We start from the raw sequence: 17,452 nt of genomic DNA on the forward strand, positions 1-17,452 counted from the left end.
AATAGAAAAAGGAACAAATATTATTAGTCTGTTTCCTGCAATATTTAGCAGATAGGAATATCATGGTTTACACCTGCTCTTATACCCCAAGTGGTAGAGAGTTTGACCCATTATGTCTGAAAAGTGGGCACTAGCAGTGTTTTGTTACACTGCATAATTGCTTTATTATCACTGTCATGTTGGCTTTAACAATATGCACCCATCTCTCATTTTCTTCCATTTTCACACATCTAGGGAGAGCTGCATATTTCTATTACCCTCTTAGTTCTCACAGAACTTTGCATCAGACACCAGGTTATAAGTTTACCAATATATCATTCTGTAGGTCACAAGTGGGATATTATCTAGGAACTTAGTGAGTCAGAAAATTGTTGTATTCAATAATCTGAAATTTGGCACACCGTCTCATTAATGGACCAGAGTAACATTTTTTGAACTGGCCAGCTTACTTCCCAAGAATGTTTAAATGTATCATGATGCATCCTACTTCCAAATAATTATTAAATATACGCACTCCAGCTTTGAATATATTTTTGAAGACATCCTGACAGACTAATCGAAATCCTCCCTGATTTGAATTTGGTAATAGGAGTGGGCAATATACGGTGCCCAAGCAATCAGACTGATTCAACTAATAATGTGAATTGTGCTAGGATAAATTTATCCAAATTAATAAAAGAATCATTTCATTGTAATGTCTCTATCTAAATGAAAATGAATTAGAGGTGCTAATCTAAATCATTAAAATAACTTAATTATAATAAACAATTCAAATACAGAATTAATAAATTAAAACTTACATAGGAACTTTAATTTTGATGTGCACATAATGATTTCCATAACCTAATCTGTTCATTCGCTTGACCCCTTTTCCTGAAAGTGTAAGAATGGTATGTGATGATGTACCAGGTGCAATCTAAAAGAACAACAACAAAAAAATTACCAATTCTTACACAAATCACAGAATAAATTAAAGATCACACCAATACATACCCAAATTCACAAAACAAAAACAAAAAGCTGGAATCATTTAGCATATGCAGATATGATGAATCCTTAATACGTTCAGTTCTTTAACCCTTTCATGAATATGCGCATACAAGTTTTTCACATGGAGTACATTGCAGAGTACGAATATATATATAATTCCATATGTAGCCTTCTTGCAGCATGTATGTAAATACAGGGCGGGACAAAAGCAGATGTACAGTTGCTTATTTATATTTTGAGAGGTCTATGCAAGAATGCTTGAAGATAACAAGCATTCTTGCATAAACCTATAGAAATAAATAAGCAATTGTATACCTACTCTTTTGCCTCACTCTGTATATACATTTTGAATGTCATTTATAGTAATATATCTGTTTATGTATGAATTGTCTAGAAATCTGCAAGCAGATAATGTGTTATGTTAGTTTCAAGTAAAGGCAGACAGTTTATAATGGACAGCAGTTAAGAAAACAGCTTTAAAAACTCAAACAGGCTTACACTTGTTAGCATCAGCTGTCAAACTTGGGTAACTAATGACAGCATCAATTCTCTGGAATCTGATGAAATTGAATCAAGTAGTACATAAATAGCTGTAGAGCAACGGTTCCTAACTGGTGGTTTGCAAACCCTTTGGGGGTCTACAAAAGTATTCCACAGGGTTCACACTAAAAATTCTGTAATAGCATCTGCTTAGATTTACATTGGTATATTTTTGTAAACTACAAAACATAACTAATAATAAACAATAAAGTAAAATAAAATTAAATAAAAAGTAAAGAACTGCCAACAAAAGAAACCACATCTCCCATAAATTAGTTAACTATCTTACGGTATATCGTGTTAAGGAAATATATTTTCCATACTAAATTTTTTTTTAATTCTCAAAGACCATTGTTATGTATAGGTACTTAATAATAATTATTATTACGCAATATCACTTATAAAAACTGGAAATATTTTATAATAAAATTTCAGAACTATTATACGATTTCAGAGAATATAGGCTGAGTCGTTTGCAATAAAATATGTTGAAAGGAGTTCGCGATAAAAAATATTATGTTGAAAGGGGTTTGCGAGCCAAAAAAGGTTGGGAAGAAGATATTACTGTATCAAAAAAATAATAAAATAAAAATAAGAAGATTACTGTATCAAAAAAATTTAGAAGCTGTATCAAATATTACTGTATCACTGCTGTAGAAGATATTACTGTATCAAAAAAATAATAAAATAAAAATAAGTTTTTCATTTTTACTTTATTTTTTTCAAAAAATTTTATATAAATTTGATTTGATTTTTGACAATTTCACTAATTTTGAGCAATCAAGACAAAATAAGAAGAAATTAATATTTAAAAGCATTTATGCACAAAGTTGATTAATTGATTGATTTGGTGTTTAATGGTGCATTGGCAGCTGTTATGCACGAAGCATTCAGTTTTAAAAAACTTATTCAAAATTCCATGGAGCCTACTATCAAAAACTCACCATTCACGTGTATTTTAAGAACTCGCCATCAAGCACGTTTCTGTGTAAATGGGTAAAAACAACAATTAACAGATAACCTGAGTGAATATGAACTGATCAAAATGTAGTAAATCAATAATAGAGTGATTAAGAAGTCACTATTTTTAAAATGCTTCTATAGGAGCAACAAACAGACTATTTATTCAAATTATATAAGAGAATTGATACCATTTAATATCCCATGCTACAGTTTTGTTTTTGGTAAATAACAGATGAGCAAATGAGTATCAGCAACAGAGCAACAAATGCAACAGATATAAAATATAACGATCAGTAAAAAGCATTCAGAGATGATAGTGACTTGAAAGAGGAAGAAATACAACGCTGAATCCTAACACTATTAAAGTTTACTGCAGAAAACTGATGACAGTGAGATCTCTATCTGATAAAAGGAGTGGACAGTCACATAAAGCAGTAACAGTCATTGGTGATTTCAACTGGTAGTGCCAAAGTAAAAATTTTCTTTTTGTTAAAACATTGCTCTTTCACAATATTTAAATCAGGTATAGGTAGAGATCTGTCTAATTATTTAATTTACACAGAGAAGAGTTCCAAAATCATACTTCTTCCAAAGAAGTGCCATTACTTTGCTATACATGTGTGGATTATTTCCTATATTAAGTTATGAGAGCCAGTTTGAGAGTAGCACATTGCTTTGCTTCATTTGAGTACATTACATAACAGTTAATCATTTAAAATATTGGTTATAAATACAAAACAGTATAAATATAAAAATATAAAAGGTATTTATTTTTATTTTTTCAGAATACTGTGACAGTGCTATGGCTTAATGACACTGCATAGTGAGCTATATTGGTGAAAAGTGATACATTAAGCTGGTATGAGGTGTTTATCCACAGTCATAAGAGATCTGTTGGAATGTGTGTGTATGTGAAATTGAGCTGATTTACCATTCTGTACAGAAAAATTTGAAAAGCGAACTAAAGTAGAAGCCATAGAAACCATACATGCAGAAGCTTTACCAAGAAACTGTAAATGAAAGAATCTACTGAAATCATACTTTGATTGCTAGAGGTCTGACAAGACCTCTTAAAGTACATTATCACACAATCCACAGGAAATAGGAGAAGGAAAGGGCCAAAAGCCAGTCCAAAACGACAGTGTGACATCTTTAAAAATATCTCATTGAAAAACTTGTAAAAAAAGAAAACATTAAACCACAAAAAATACAGCAAATTCACAATGTATTTAAGGATGAAGTTGTGATTCAGGTGTGATTCTGCTATTATGTACCAAGCCACTTAATATTAAAAATCAAATAGAATAAATTGCTTTGTATTTTCTTATTAATATATTTTATTTGGAATATTAGATGGCATGATACATAGAACAAATGCTGCAGGAATGTGTGGTTTGGCATTTCCTTTTTTTCATAAATCTTAACGATATTATCATGTTGGTCTCCATAGTAAAGTTACTAAATATCTCACTGCTTCAAATTTTTTTTTTAACTGAATCAGTCATGCATTGCCAAAATGCACGTGAGATAATCTTTATGCATGACAGTGTTTCAGCCCACTTCAGCATTCTACATAAATATTTTGCCATTACTTTGCTTAACAGAATGAATTGGCAAACATAGGAAAACTTTGGCGATAATTCTTTGAAATACAGTAAACAAGTTTACCTTAAACAAAATAATCAACTAGATCTTGCATGAAAGAATGCATAGGTAGATAATTACTTTAAAGCAATAAAACAGTTAACTCTGTGCAATAAGCATAATTAGAATCAGACAAAATTATAGTTTATTGGTTCCTAAGTGTAGTTGTTTGGTTTTTTTTTTAGGAGCATTAGCAACTAAGGCCATATTGCTCCGGGATATGCGGTGGTCATTCTCTGACCTTTCCGCATCCTCCGTATTTGGTGGTGACTGGCTCGAACCCCGGTCTAATCAAGAAGCGTATGCTACACACGCACTGCTGCTCCTTCCCACCTGGCTACGGAGGCACCTCCTAAGTGTAGTATACTTACTGTAAAATAAATTTCAAATAACCATTATAATCTTGCTTTAAATCTGAAATACGAGAGCTTCTTTGAACTCTCCCATTATTACTTATTTATTATCAGTTTTGTCATCATGCAGAGTAGAATAGATTCAGTTGACTCGATAATAGAGCACAAAAGTTCCAAAATGTCACTGGATTTAGAGCAAGATTAGCTATTTGCAACTTATTTCACAGTAAATGCATTATGCTTATGAACCAATAAACTATAACTTTGCCTATTTATTGTGTGGAATTAAGTGTTTTATTGCTTTAACTTAAAATACCCGAATATTAACAATGCTATTTTTGAAAAACAAAGGAAACAAACACATAAAGAAATATAACTAATAGCATTAACATGTTTAATTACCTGAATTGGTAGGTCTTCATAGAGACCTTGAATTTTTATTTTCCCACCAAAAACTGCTTGAGAAAGACTAATAGTCGCATTTGTGTGTATATCTGCACCATCTCTTCTAAAATAAGTACTTGGGCTAACCTAAAAATATAATAACGGTTTACTTAGGCTAATCTAATAATGGTTTATAAATAAATCATTATTTTGTTATTTTATATTATTATACATAAAACCTCTATTATCAGTATATCATCTTAGTCACTTGGCACTCATTTGGAAAGGTCTGGGTTTGAATTCTGTCACAGAATGCTTGTGGCTATAGACCTGAACGTGTGTACTGAAGTCTGGTAGGTGAAAACATTCCCAGATAATTAAAGCTTTTGTTTCAGCCTTGCATTTGTATGTGAACTCTATAAAAATTATTATTCCTCTGGTATGTGACAGACCACAGGAATATTAACAGTCTTTTTATTTGGGTTTCTGTCAGCCAGGCTCAAGCAGAAGTATAGGGATGGTAAACACACACACACATCATCTGTACATGCATGTGTGGAAGCAATGGGAAACTACTGCATTAGTCTGTATAATTCTCTGGTAAGTTAAGGACCTGCCTTTGGATATAAGATGCTCATAGGAAAAAGAGTGCATAATTAGAACTTTCATCCCAGTTACTTTTGAGCTCAGATGAGATTTCTTTTTTATGTTTAAAATCAAATAACAATCCTGATTGGGAGTGAGAGCTTTTTTCATGCTACTTAAAATTTTGTGGACCATGTTTTGAGAAACAGGCTATTTATCAACCTATTTCTCAAAAGCTGGTTACTAAATGAGAAATTAAGAAACTTAAGAATAATCACAGAACATCATTACATTTTTCGGGCAGTTAAGTTTCAAGCATTTGGAAATAACCCTCATATTGAAGCTTCAATGCCTCTTTTATATGGCATTAACAGCATTTCAGCCTCTCTGACACAATTTTTACTCCTTAAAATGGGGAAGGGGAGATTTTTAAAAATACTAAGATAAATCATTCAAATTATTTTCATTGAAAAACAATATTACTATCACTCACTTTATAACATAACCACTTAATGCCATGAATTAAGTAACGAAAGCCTTTGAGATGTCAAGAGCAACTACTTGTGTTTCACCGAACCTTTCCATTGAATTAGTCCATAAATGGGTAACATAAGTCAGAATATCACCAGTGGATCGACACTGACGAAATCCATACTGGTGATCGTTGATCAGACGGAAGGTTTCTAGGTAGTTTAAGAGTTGGTGGTTAATTTATTTCTCCATTACTTTTGAAAGAGTAGAAGTAATTGCAATGGGACGATAATTGGATGGGAGGGATTTGTCACCCTTTTTTTAGGAACTGGCTGGATATGAGCAAATTTCCAAGCACCTTTGGAATAAGAAAGTGAAAAAAGGTGGCAAAGAATAGGAGTAAGTTCAGGAGCACAGGTTTTGAGAACAAGTGGAGAAATACCATCAGGACCTGGAGCTTTCTTAGCATCAATATTCGTCAAAATCCTTCTGGCATCCTTTTGAAGGAAGATCACAGGAGGCATTGAATGGAGCGTTTTGGGAATGGTTGGAGGTGTTTTACCAAGATCATTAATACATGAGTTGGAAGAAAAATGGGATGCTACCAGATCAGCTTTATCCTTGGCTGAAGTGACAACAGAACCATCTGGTTTGGACAGAGGTGGGAGCAGAGATGGACTAAAGATGCGGCCAATAGCTTTGGCAAGAGACCAGAATGCTCAGCTACCATTAGGGCAAGAAGCAAGTTTTTTACTCTTAGCCTGTTCAAACTCTAGTTTGGACTGATTAGTAACTGCTTTACAATTGTTGCAAGCTTTAGTGTAGGCTTGTTTGTTTGTTTGTTTAGATTTTATTGGTGCATTAGCATCTAAGGCTATAATGCGCCAAGACCAGCTTTAGTGTAGGCAGAAAATGAAACTGGAGAATTAGAAACAAGCCAATTACGATATGCAACATTCTTCTCTTGAACAGCCTTAGCACATTTATTGGAAAACCAAGGTTTATTTAAAAGACGAGATTTTAAAGTGGAGTGTGGGATAAAGGATTCCATTCCTGCAAGAATAATTTCACTGACACGATCTGAGCAAACGTTGACATCAGAAGTTTTGAAACAGTAATCAGACCAAGAAAAAGAAGAGAAGAAATCTCGCGGGTCATCCCATTTTGCATTCTTGTAATGCCAAACAATATGAGGTTGGGAATAGCCATGAGATAAAGGTTCCATTGGAGAAGAGACAATCACCAAGTTGTGATTTGAAGTGCCTAAATGACCTCTCAATTCGACTGTGTACTTAGAAGGGTTGTTTGTGAGAAAAAGATCAAGCGTATTGGCTGTATGATTAGGATTGTCCGGTATTCTTGTAGGTACATAAACAATCTGTGCAAGGTCATTAGTAATTGCAAAACCTTCAGCATCTCGACCAGCTGGGTAGGTGTGACTAGGAAACGGAAGCCAGCTGGAGTTGTGAACATTAAAATCACCAAGGAAAATTACCTCACTGTTAGGAAAGTTGGACTGGAGAAAGTCAAGTTGCAAAGAGAGGAAGTCAAAGAGCTCCAAGTGATTAGTGGAGTTGGGAGAATTGTAGAGACAACAGATGAATTTGACACAATGAGGTAGAGAGATTTTAAGCCAGAGAAGATCAAAGTGAGGAAATTCCAAATTGCCAAGTCTCTGACAGGGAATATCAGAAAGGACATATGCACAAGTACCACCTTTGAGGCGAAAGGAATCACACAGCGAATAATTTGGGCATCTGATATGAGCAGTAGTTGAATCAACCGATAACTGAGATTCTGTCAGAAAAAGTACACGGGGTTTGGCAGACTGCAAGTGGAAATGGACTTCGTTGAGATTAGAACTAAGACCACGTATATTTGTGAAATGAATTAGGAAGTGCTTGGGAGGTTTAGATCTTTTCGTAGGTAAGCTTGCTCTATTAGTTTGACAATTCATGATGTATTCAATAGTAAGAAAAAGTGGGTGGGACATGCTGTATGAAGTAATGAAATTTTTGGATATGGCGTACACACGGCAAGAATATACCCAGATCCTTGACATAACATGGCCTCGACAATGCTCCCTGCATACACACTACTCAGACTCCCTCCAGTCACTATCTGGCAGAATAGAGGTAGCAAGATTATACACTAGCTGATCCGGAAGCCTTCTAGAGAGTTACCAATAGGTTCGGTCCGGTGTACTAACTAGAGGCCGGGCTGCGAACACCATTTTAGTGCTGTACCCTCGAAATGTAAGGAATATTGGATCTCGCCACGATGTTCATCATAACCTCAAAAGTCATCAATCATACTGCATGATGGAAGAGACAGGGAAGGGTTGACCAGAACTTAGCTCTAGAGACTAAACATGGGTTCCACCACTTCAAGACTCCTCTTATTATCTGAATAAGTCTGTAATTACTCGAAATTTTAACAGTTTATACAATGTGTAGTGTTTGTAGCAAAGTGAGTTTTGACTAACGTTACATATTACAGATCTTTAAGGTGTTCACTGAGCCAGGTTTGTCACTTCCTTTTGATTTCAGTAATGCACTGCTTTCCACAAGTGCAAATCATTTTATGAATAGTGTTCCTTCTATCTTCATGTTAATATATACAGTAAGCACCGGTTATAGTGATCATATTTGCAAATTGAATTTTGATTCTAATAAACAGCAATTCTAATAAGAGAAAATCGAAGAATATTATCCACAGGCTATAAAAATAAAGATATAAAGCAAAAATTTACAATTTATTACTAAGAGTTTATTACCAATTAAATGATGCATGAAAATCGGAAGAATTTTTATTTTGATTATCCATAGATTATCAAAATAAAAATAAATTTATACTTACGTATATAGCTTAATTAATATACATATTAATTAAACAGAACACTATGATTATAATTTTAGTCACTTATTTTAGATTGCTGTGAATTATCACTACAAAGTCTATAGATTTTTCAATATTATATAACAGATATATTCACGATCACTTGCACCAGTTTCCTCCAAAACTATCCTCAGGACAGCTATAGCTTCACGAGTTTGCTGTTTTGTAACTGGAATTTGTTTGGATTCAACTTCATTTTCCTCCTCCTTGGCAAAATTATCAGTAACAGACTGGGCAATTTCTTCTCCTGTTAAAGCTGTAGTAACTAACCGTTTATAACAGACTGTACAAACAAAAAGGCCGAATAAACCAAAAACCGCAAATTGTTTTTGTTTTATGGTTGTGACCTCTAGAAAAGTGACCTCCAGAAATGTGCCTTAGAAAAATATCACAGAGGTGTTCAAAATTGATTTTTATAACTGAAGATGTGATTCAATTAAACGATGAAAGTATAGAGCATTTTATTAATTTTAATCTGTTCTTAGAAATTTGATTCTCTAAAGCGGCTGATTCTAATAACCAGCGATTGCTATAACCTGCACTTACTGTGTATATTTTTTAAGCTTAATAGTTTTAAGATCTGCCTCAAACACTTCAATCATCAGATCACCTGGCAGGGGACTAGTCTCCAGATGCTGCAATTTGCAGAACTAAAGCCTTTCTTGAAAAGAGCACCCTTTTGTTTCCTTCAATCTCACTGCCCTTCTCTGCACCCATTCCAGCAGATTGGCATCCTTTGTAAAATGAGGTCTCCAAACCTGTATGCAATACTCAAGGTGTGGTCTAACCATTGCCTTGTACAATGGGATAATCACCTCCTTATGTCGTGTTGTATCTGTGTTGTGTTTTTGCTACTGTTTTTAGCATTTCACTCATGCTCCTTATACATCAAACATGCAATGCTTATTATATGTACCTTTTTGTTCTAGTTATCTAATTCTGCTCATTCCTTTAATATGCAGAATATCTTTTATGGATACCCATTATTTTCTAATGTACATATCTTAATGATTTCTGTATGTTGTTGCTGTTAGCTTTTTTTTACTCTATAAATTAAAATTATTAAATTCTGTATTCTATAAATTAACTATAAAATAATTATATATTTATTATAAATTATAAATTTAAAAATCTATAAATCACTTATGATTTTTTGATAGCCTTTAAACTTAGCATATCTAAAATCAAAATCTGATTTTAAAAAATATATTCTTTTTCATTCCGTATTTAAAGATGTAAAGCAAAAATTTTTTTTTTAAATTTAGCCTCCTTTAAAACAATATTTCATGAAAAATTGCATGAAAATTTTTCATGAAATATTTTTCTGGAAGAGTGTAATTTCATATCTGCTAATGCATGTTTTTGTAAAATAAAAATTTGCTTTCCACCAAATATTTTTATTAAAAACATTTCAATTAATTCATCCTATTTTCTCAGGGATTTAAAAAAATAAATTTCCTTTCATGAATATATAATAGAAATAGCAATAGAAACAAAAAATTTCTAAAACAATATGAATGCATTTAATTAAGAGATTAGAGTAGCTCACCTTAAAAGTCACAAACAGCTCCTGATTGCTCACGTTCATTCTTACCGTCTGCCCATTTTCTATACCTATTGAAAATGCAAAGAAAGAAAGAAAGAAGTAAAATTTGCTCTAAATTTTTCCTGTATAGCCTAATTACAAGTACCTCATTAGACTAAAGTGCATTTAGGGCTAGAGCCTCAAGCTGCGAACAAATTTGGACTATGTATATATTAAATGCTATAGCATCATAATACACAACCATTTCTGAATAAACAGAGAATTTTTAAGGTGGCATCGTTTTGGGTGGTTGTACCTATCTGAGAATAAGTAACATTAGTCTGCTCCTTAGGTGAAGCGTTACTTATTCGAAGTAGTGCAATATCATGGCAACACGTTGTGAAGGTATTCACAATATGAGATATAACTTAAAACGATGCCACTTTAAAAATTCTCTGTTTATTCAGAAACGGCTGTGTATTATGATGCTATAGCACAATATATACATAAGTACCTCATTATTAATTGATCCCTTCAACTTCTATATTCAATTGCTCTTTGTAAACTCCATGCCAATATGTGATCTATAAGCATGAGCAACACAAACTTGGTTTTTCTCAAACTTTATGAAATTGATGAGTATCTGTTTGTGGCAGCCTTTGCAACTTCACAGCACTGAATCTTAAAACATAATAATAAATATATATTAAGCTGCAGTTTTCAGACGGTGTACAGAAAACTGATCCAGTCCACTGCAGGGATTTGACTGGTTTGTGGGCATATACGTTATTTCTCTACCTACAGAGAAATATGCAATTTAACATCATAATATTTAAATAAAATGTTAGGATTAGTATTGGTATCTGATGCAAGAAAGCAAGCTTATACAGCATCAGGCAAAAAATAATAAAAAAAAATCTCCTCGTATCACTGAAAAGCAGCAAAGACTTCTATACTTATAAGAACATTAGAAGGAAGGGGTTGAATCAGATTGGGTCACTTAATGTCAATGGGTTAACTGTTGATGAATCTGCTCAGGTTGCTGACAAATTGGATAGATATTTTGCATCTACATTCACACATGAGGCATTCGTTATGGGAGGGGATGTCAGAAGTTTATCAAACTATAATGGGGAGCTAAGTGACTTTGCGATAACTGAAAGGAAAGTGGAAGACAAATTGTTGAAGCGCAACATAAAAAAGGCAGTGGGGTGGATGGAATCTATCCAATCATATTAAGGAAGGCAGCAAGGGAGCTAAGCAAACCATAAGACATAATTATGAGAGCATCCTTGGATTCCGGGTAGGAAAGCATGAACTGGAGATGTGTGAATGGATCCCCAATTCACATAATTACAGACCTGTCAACTTAATATCTGTTCCACGGAAAATAATGCTCATTGGTTATGCAGGACCATCTGGAAAGGAATGCAATTATACTGCAGTCAGAGCATGGATTTGTTAAGGGGCAGTCTTGTCCAACCAAGCTGATGACACAGTGACCAAGGATCTGGATGCAAAAAATAACTTTGATATCATATACTTGGATTTCAGGAAGGCTTTTGATAAAATTGCACATAAAAGACTGGTGTATAAACTAGAGCAATGTGGCATTAAGGACAAGTTACTGCTATGGATAAGGGAATGGTTAAGTGCGAGAAGACAGAGTGTGGTTATCAATGGGCACTGCTCGTTGTGGGCTAATGTTATCAGTGGAGTTCTCCGTAGTTCAATCCTGGGCCCATTGTTGTTTTCAATATTTATAAATGATACTGATGAAGGTATATCACGCTTAATGTCAGAGTTTGCAGATAATACAAAGGTTGACAGGGTGGTTAACAATAATAATGACAGTATCTATGCTACTGCAACAAGATTTAGAAAAATTATGTTGATGGGCTAAGTTGAAATGTATTATGTTGAAATGGCAGTTGAAGTTTAACACTGACAAATGCAAGGTACTGCATAAGGGAAGCAGTATCTCAGAATAACTTATCAACTGTATGGAACTACTCCACAGTAGTAGAAAATGAAAAATACCTGGAGGTACTTGTGCAGTCAGATATGAAATTCTCTGGACAGTGCAGATGTGCTGCCAGGTCAGCTCATGGGGTTTTTTCAATGATATACAGAAACTTTGCTGCAGGGTGATCAGATTGAGGTATTTGAATGGATTGAGTAAGTCGAAAATGTAAGCTGTAAATGGCATTCTTCCTTTTGCTAAGGGGGCATAAATTTAAGTTAAGGATGGTTGCAAGACAGATGTGCAGAAGTCTGGCTTCAGCCAGCCAGTGGTTGGTTGTTGGAATAGGCTTCAATCTGTTATTGTGGAAGTGAATGGTTTGAATAAATTGCAGGAAGAACTAGAGAAATTCTTGGAGGGTAAGGATGAGTGAAGTGTGTATGTTTTTTTTTTTTTTTTTTTGGCTGATGCTATATAAGCTTCCTTTCTTGCATCATTTGCCACTAGTACTACTAAATAAAACTGCACTCTTCCTAATATCGCAATTTCTCAATATCTAATATCTCATCACAAAACTGCTAGCTTGGGGAGGAGTCACAGATTAAAGATTAACACTACCCGCAGGTAGAGGCAAAAGTAATTCTTGCATTGCTTCTATTAGAATGACTAGCAGCCTGGAAAGTAAGGTAATGGAGATTTCCAGGACTGCTGGGAGTCATAGTGGAACAAATAAATACATGGGCTGTGTTAGGGTAACTAAGAGTAAGAACAGGTGCATGTATACTTGCATGTACAGCAATGCCAGAATTATAGTAAATAAATTTGATGAATTTGAAGTGCTGATCAAGGCATCAAAGGAAATTATTGTTGGGATATCAGAGACATGGTGTCACACAGATATAAGCAATGCAGAATTGGAATTTGGGGGGTACAATGTGTACAGGAAAGGATAGACAGGGTAGGAAGGGAGAAGAGGTTATGCTGTTAGTTAAGAAACACATAAAATCTAAAGAAGTGCATCCAGTTGATATGGGTGGACAGTGCAGCGTTAAGTCTGTTTGGTGTGACAAAAACACTGGTAAAGGGAAAATGAGAGTAGGAGTGTGTTATAGGCATAATGACCCTGATGAGTACAACGAACAATTGTGCAGAGAAATAGAGTGGGCCAGTAAATCAGAATATCTTGTAATGGGGAACTTTAACTTGATGCAGGCTTTGCACTGCCTGTAAATACTTAGAACAATGTTGTTGATAACTTCTTGCGGTAACATTGTCCATTCCTCTGTCAGTGCCATCTTCAGCTGGTGAACATTTTCTGGTGGGTGTGGACGTGCTGCTAGGCATCTCCCCAGGCCAATCCATACAAACAATGTCCTCACTTTCCAAAAGCATATCAACAGGTGCAGTGCAGTGTGGCGTTATCATACATAAACACGAGCTCGGGGCCAATGGCACCTCGGAACAGATGCACATCGGGAAGGATTACCTCAGTACAGTAGCGTGCACCAGTTACAGTACCACCTTCCACTATCTGGAGTTGTGTATGTCCATCCAAGATAACGCCTTCCCAGATGAGAACATCTCGACCGCCATATCGATCCCTTTCAGTGATGTTTGTGGGGTGATACCGTGTGCCGCCCCCTCGCCAGATTAGCTGATGTTCAGAATTGCTGCTGAGACTGAATCTACTCTCATCAGTAAAGAGTACCTTACCCCATTGCACTGCTGTCCAGTCCTGGTGTTCAATGCACCACTGTAAATGGTATCTCTGATGGGCAGGTGTTAAAGGGCTACAGTGTACTGGCCATCGGGCAAACAATCCACCTTTGTGGAGTTCCCTGGCCACAGTAAACCACAATATCCTGCATCCGTGCAGCTGGTTCGCAATGGATCCCACTGTCTGGTGTTGGTCCCTCTTGGCCTGTAGAAGTATGTAGCAGTCATCATTGGGCTTCGTGGATGACCACTACTAGTCCTTCGAACAGCTGTACCTGTCGTTCTGAAAGCCGAACACGCATATGAGACAATGCTATGGGAATACCGAACTCTGCAGCCACACTCCTCGCAATTTGACCTTCCACGAGCTTCCAATTATTCGACCCTGGGTAAAGTCATCCAGATGTTGTCTACTGGCCATTTCGTTGTCTGCAGCACTATATGAAACCAATTGAACATCTGTAACAATCGTGCTCACCATTTGGTAATTTGCACATAACTGCTGCTTTTATCTGTTTATGTGAGCCCTCTCATCATGATTCAAATTTTGCATGTGCACCAACTTTTTACTGAATGGCCACAATTATGCAAATCGCCACAGGCTGTTTTGTTTGATTTTGTGGTTGTAACCTTTAAAAATAGTGTTGGTCCTTAGGTTTTGCACACCAGTGTATGATGTGATTACAAAGGAACTGGATGCAAAAAATAATTTTGATATCATATTGATTGATTGATTGATTTGGGTTTTATTGGCGCACTAGCAACTAAGGCTATAATGCGCCAAGACCATTTGATATCATATACTTGGATTTCAGGAAAGATTTTGATACTGTTGCACATGAAAGACTGTTGTACAAATTGGAGCGGTATGGTATTAAGGTTAAGTAGCTGCAATGGATAAAGGGATGGTTGAGTGGGAGAGGGCAGAGAGTGGTAATAAATGGACATCACTCTATGTGGACAAACGTTATTAGTGGACTCCACCAGGGTTCGGTGTTAGGCTCATTGTTATTTTGTGTATTTATCAATGATACTGATGACGGTATATCAGGCTTAATGTCCATATTTGCAGATGATAGGGTTGGCAGGGTTGTTAATGACACTAAAGACACTATGCTACTGCAACAGGATCTAGAAAAGTTAGGGAGATGGGCTGAGAAGTGTCAACTGAAATTTAACATTGACAAATGCAAAGTACTGCATATGGGTAGCAGTAACCCAAGAGAAACGTACCTACTGTGTGGTATTACACTCAGGGAGGAGGAGAATGAAAAAGACCTGTGGGTAATTGTGCAGTCGGATATGAAGTTCTCTGAGCAGTGCAGACGGGCTGCCAGAGCAGGTCATGGAGTTTTATCAATGATACATTGGAATTTTGCTAGCAAAGATAAGTAGGTGATTATACCTTTGTATACGGCAATGGTCAGGCCACACTGTGAGTACTGTCTACAAGTCTGGAGGACTCATTTTAGGAAGGATGTAGAGTTGCTAGAACGAGTACAGAGAAGGGCAACAAGATTAGTGAGAAGAACAAGGGGGGGTGCAATTATGAAGAAAGGCTTAAGTTCTGCAAGTTGCAGTATCTGGGGACGAGGCACTTGCAAGGTGATATGATTTAGGTGTATAAGGCTTTGAATGGTTTGAGCTGGCTCAATGATGACAGGATAATTCCGCTTGCTCAAACTAAGAACCTGAGGGGGCATAGATTCAACTGAGGAAAGACAGTTGTAGAATAGATGTGCGGAAGTTTGCCTTTAGCCAGCAGGTAGTTGATTGCTGGAACAGACTTCCATCTGTTGTTGTGAAAGTTGATAGTTTAAATGAATTTAAGGCTGAACTAGACAAACATTTGGAGTGACTGGATGGGTGAAATGGAAGGTTTTTTTTTTTGGCTGATGCTGTATAAGCTTGCTTTCTTGGATCATATGCCTCAACTAATGCTAATTTCGTAGAATTAAAAAAGAACTTAGCCTATATGTTGAAACTAACAAATAAAACAATACCTGCTGGTACTGGGATTGTAATCTTCTTCTTCTGCACAGTTTGCCCTTTGGCTTCACATTCTATACAAGGATTTTTAATGTGCATCCGAGTTCCATGACAAAGGCGACAAGTTGACCGCATTATGAATGGGCCAGTACTCATAGTTTCCTAAATAAAATTTAGAAAATAAAATTTCAGGTTCTACAAGGGAAATATCATATTAGCCACTATTAAAAATGTCCTACAGCCATAAATAATTCATTTTACTGGAGTATACAGTTAGCAATGACCCTCCTCATGGCTTGTAACCAGTTATTAACTACTAAGAGAGAGAGAGAGAGAGAGAGAGAGAGAGAGAGAGAGAGAGAGAGAGAGAGAGAGAGAGAGAGAGAGAGAGAATGTGAGTTTTCTTGAAAACTAATAGGGCCTAGTCTTATGCATTTTTAACACTCTTAATCATATATAGAACCTTAACCACACCCTAAAAGAAATTTGCAAGCTCTTTTAGATAAACTACAGGATGCCATAACTGGAAACTCAGTTATACTCAACAAAAAAGCTGATTAGCTAGTTTTGTTTATCACAAAAAAACTATGAGGAGCTAGATAGGCTTTCAACATCTAGCTCATAGGCTTTATGTGGCTGTAGGCTCATGTTCATAGGCTCTATGAAGCTAGCTATCTGACGTGGTATGATGCAGAAATCTGGTGGCTGAGTAAGAAAAAAAAAAAAAATCTGATATAACTGATGTTACACCAACCTGAAGAATATCCATTAATCACAACCCTCTGCCTGCCTCTGGCCAGCAGCCACCCAGCAATCCTTAAGTGGTACTACACTTAAGGTGGTAGAAAATGAAAAAGACCTGGGAGTAATTGTGCAGGCAGATATGAATTTTTCTGAGCAATGCAGACAGGCTGTTGGGGCAGGTCATGGGGTTTTGTCAATGATATATAGGAATTTTGCTAGCAGGGAAAAGGAGGTGATTATCCCTCTGTATAAGGCAATGGTCGGGCCACGCCTTGAGTACTGCGTACAGGTCAGGAGGCCTCATTTTAGGAAGGATATAGATTTACTTGAGCGTGTACAGAGAAGGGCAACAAGATTGGTGAGGGGAATGAAGGGATCCTCTTACCAAGAGAGGCTTAAGTTCTGCAAATTGCAGTGGCTGGAGTGAGGCACCTGCGCAGTGATCTGATTGAGGTATATAAGGCCTTGAATGGGTTGAGCACGCTGAATTCTGATGGGATCCTTCCACTTGTTCAGATTACGAACCTAAGGGGGCATAAATTCAAATTAAGAAAAGATAGATGTAGAATAGATGTGCGGAAATTTGCCTTTAGCCAGCGGGTGGTTAATTGCTGGAACAAACTTCCATCTGTCGTTGTGGAAGTTGATAGGTTGAATAAATTTAAGGAGAAACTGGACAGGCATTTG

The 17,452-nt window shown here is 36.0% G+C and overlaps 1 protein-coding gene across 1 annotated transcript in view; it reads right to left on the reverse strand.

Moving 5' to 3' along the window:
* Positions 1 to 17,452, reverse strand: part of LOC150090589 (dnaJ homolog l(2)tid, mitochondrial-like) — a 98,184-nt gene that overhangs the window by 33,145 nt on the left and 47,587 nt on the right. The window contains exons 6-9 of the mRNA XM_090378952.1: positions 16,036 to 16,183; positions 10,378 to 10,442; positions 4,893 to 5,021; positions 801 to 916 (exon numbers count right to left, since the gene is read on the reverse strand). Coding sequence (XP_090235078.1) covers positions 801 to 916; positions 4,893 to 5,021; positions 10,378 to 10,442; positions 16,036 to 16,183 — 458 coding nt within the window. The remainder of the gene's footprint in view (positions 1 to 800; positions 917 to 4,892; positions 5,022 to 10,377; positions 10,443 to 16,035; positions 16,184 to 17,452) is intronic.

Source organism: Mastigoproctus giganteus, chromosome 1 (assembly GCF_048544385.1).
Source record: "Mastigoproctus giganteus isolate SK-2022 chromosome 1, ASM4854438v1, whole genome shotgun sequence".
Lineage (NCBI taxonomy): Eukaryota > Metazoa > Arthropoda > Arachnida > Uropygi > Thelyphonidae > Mastigoproctus > Mastigoproctus giganteus.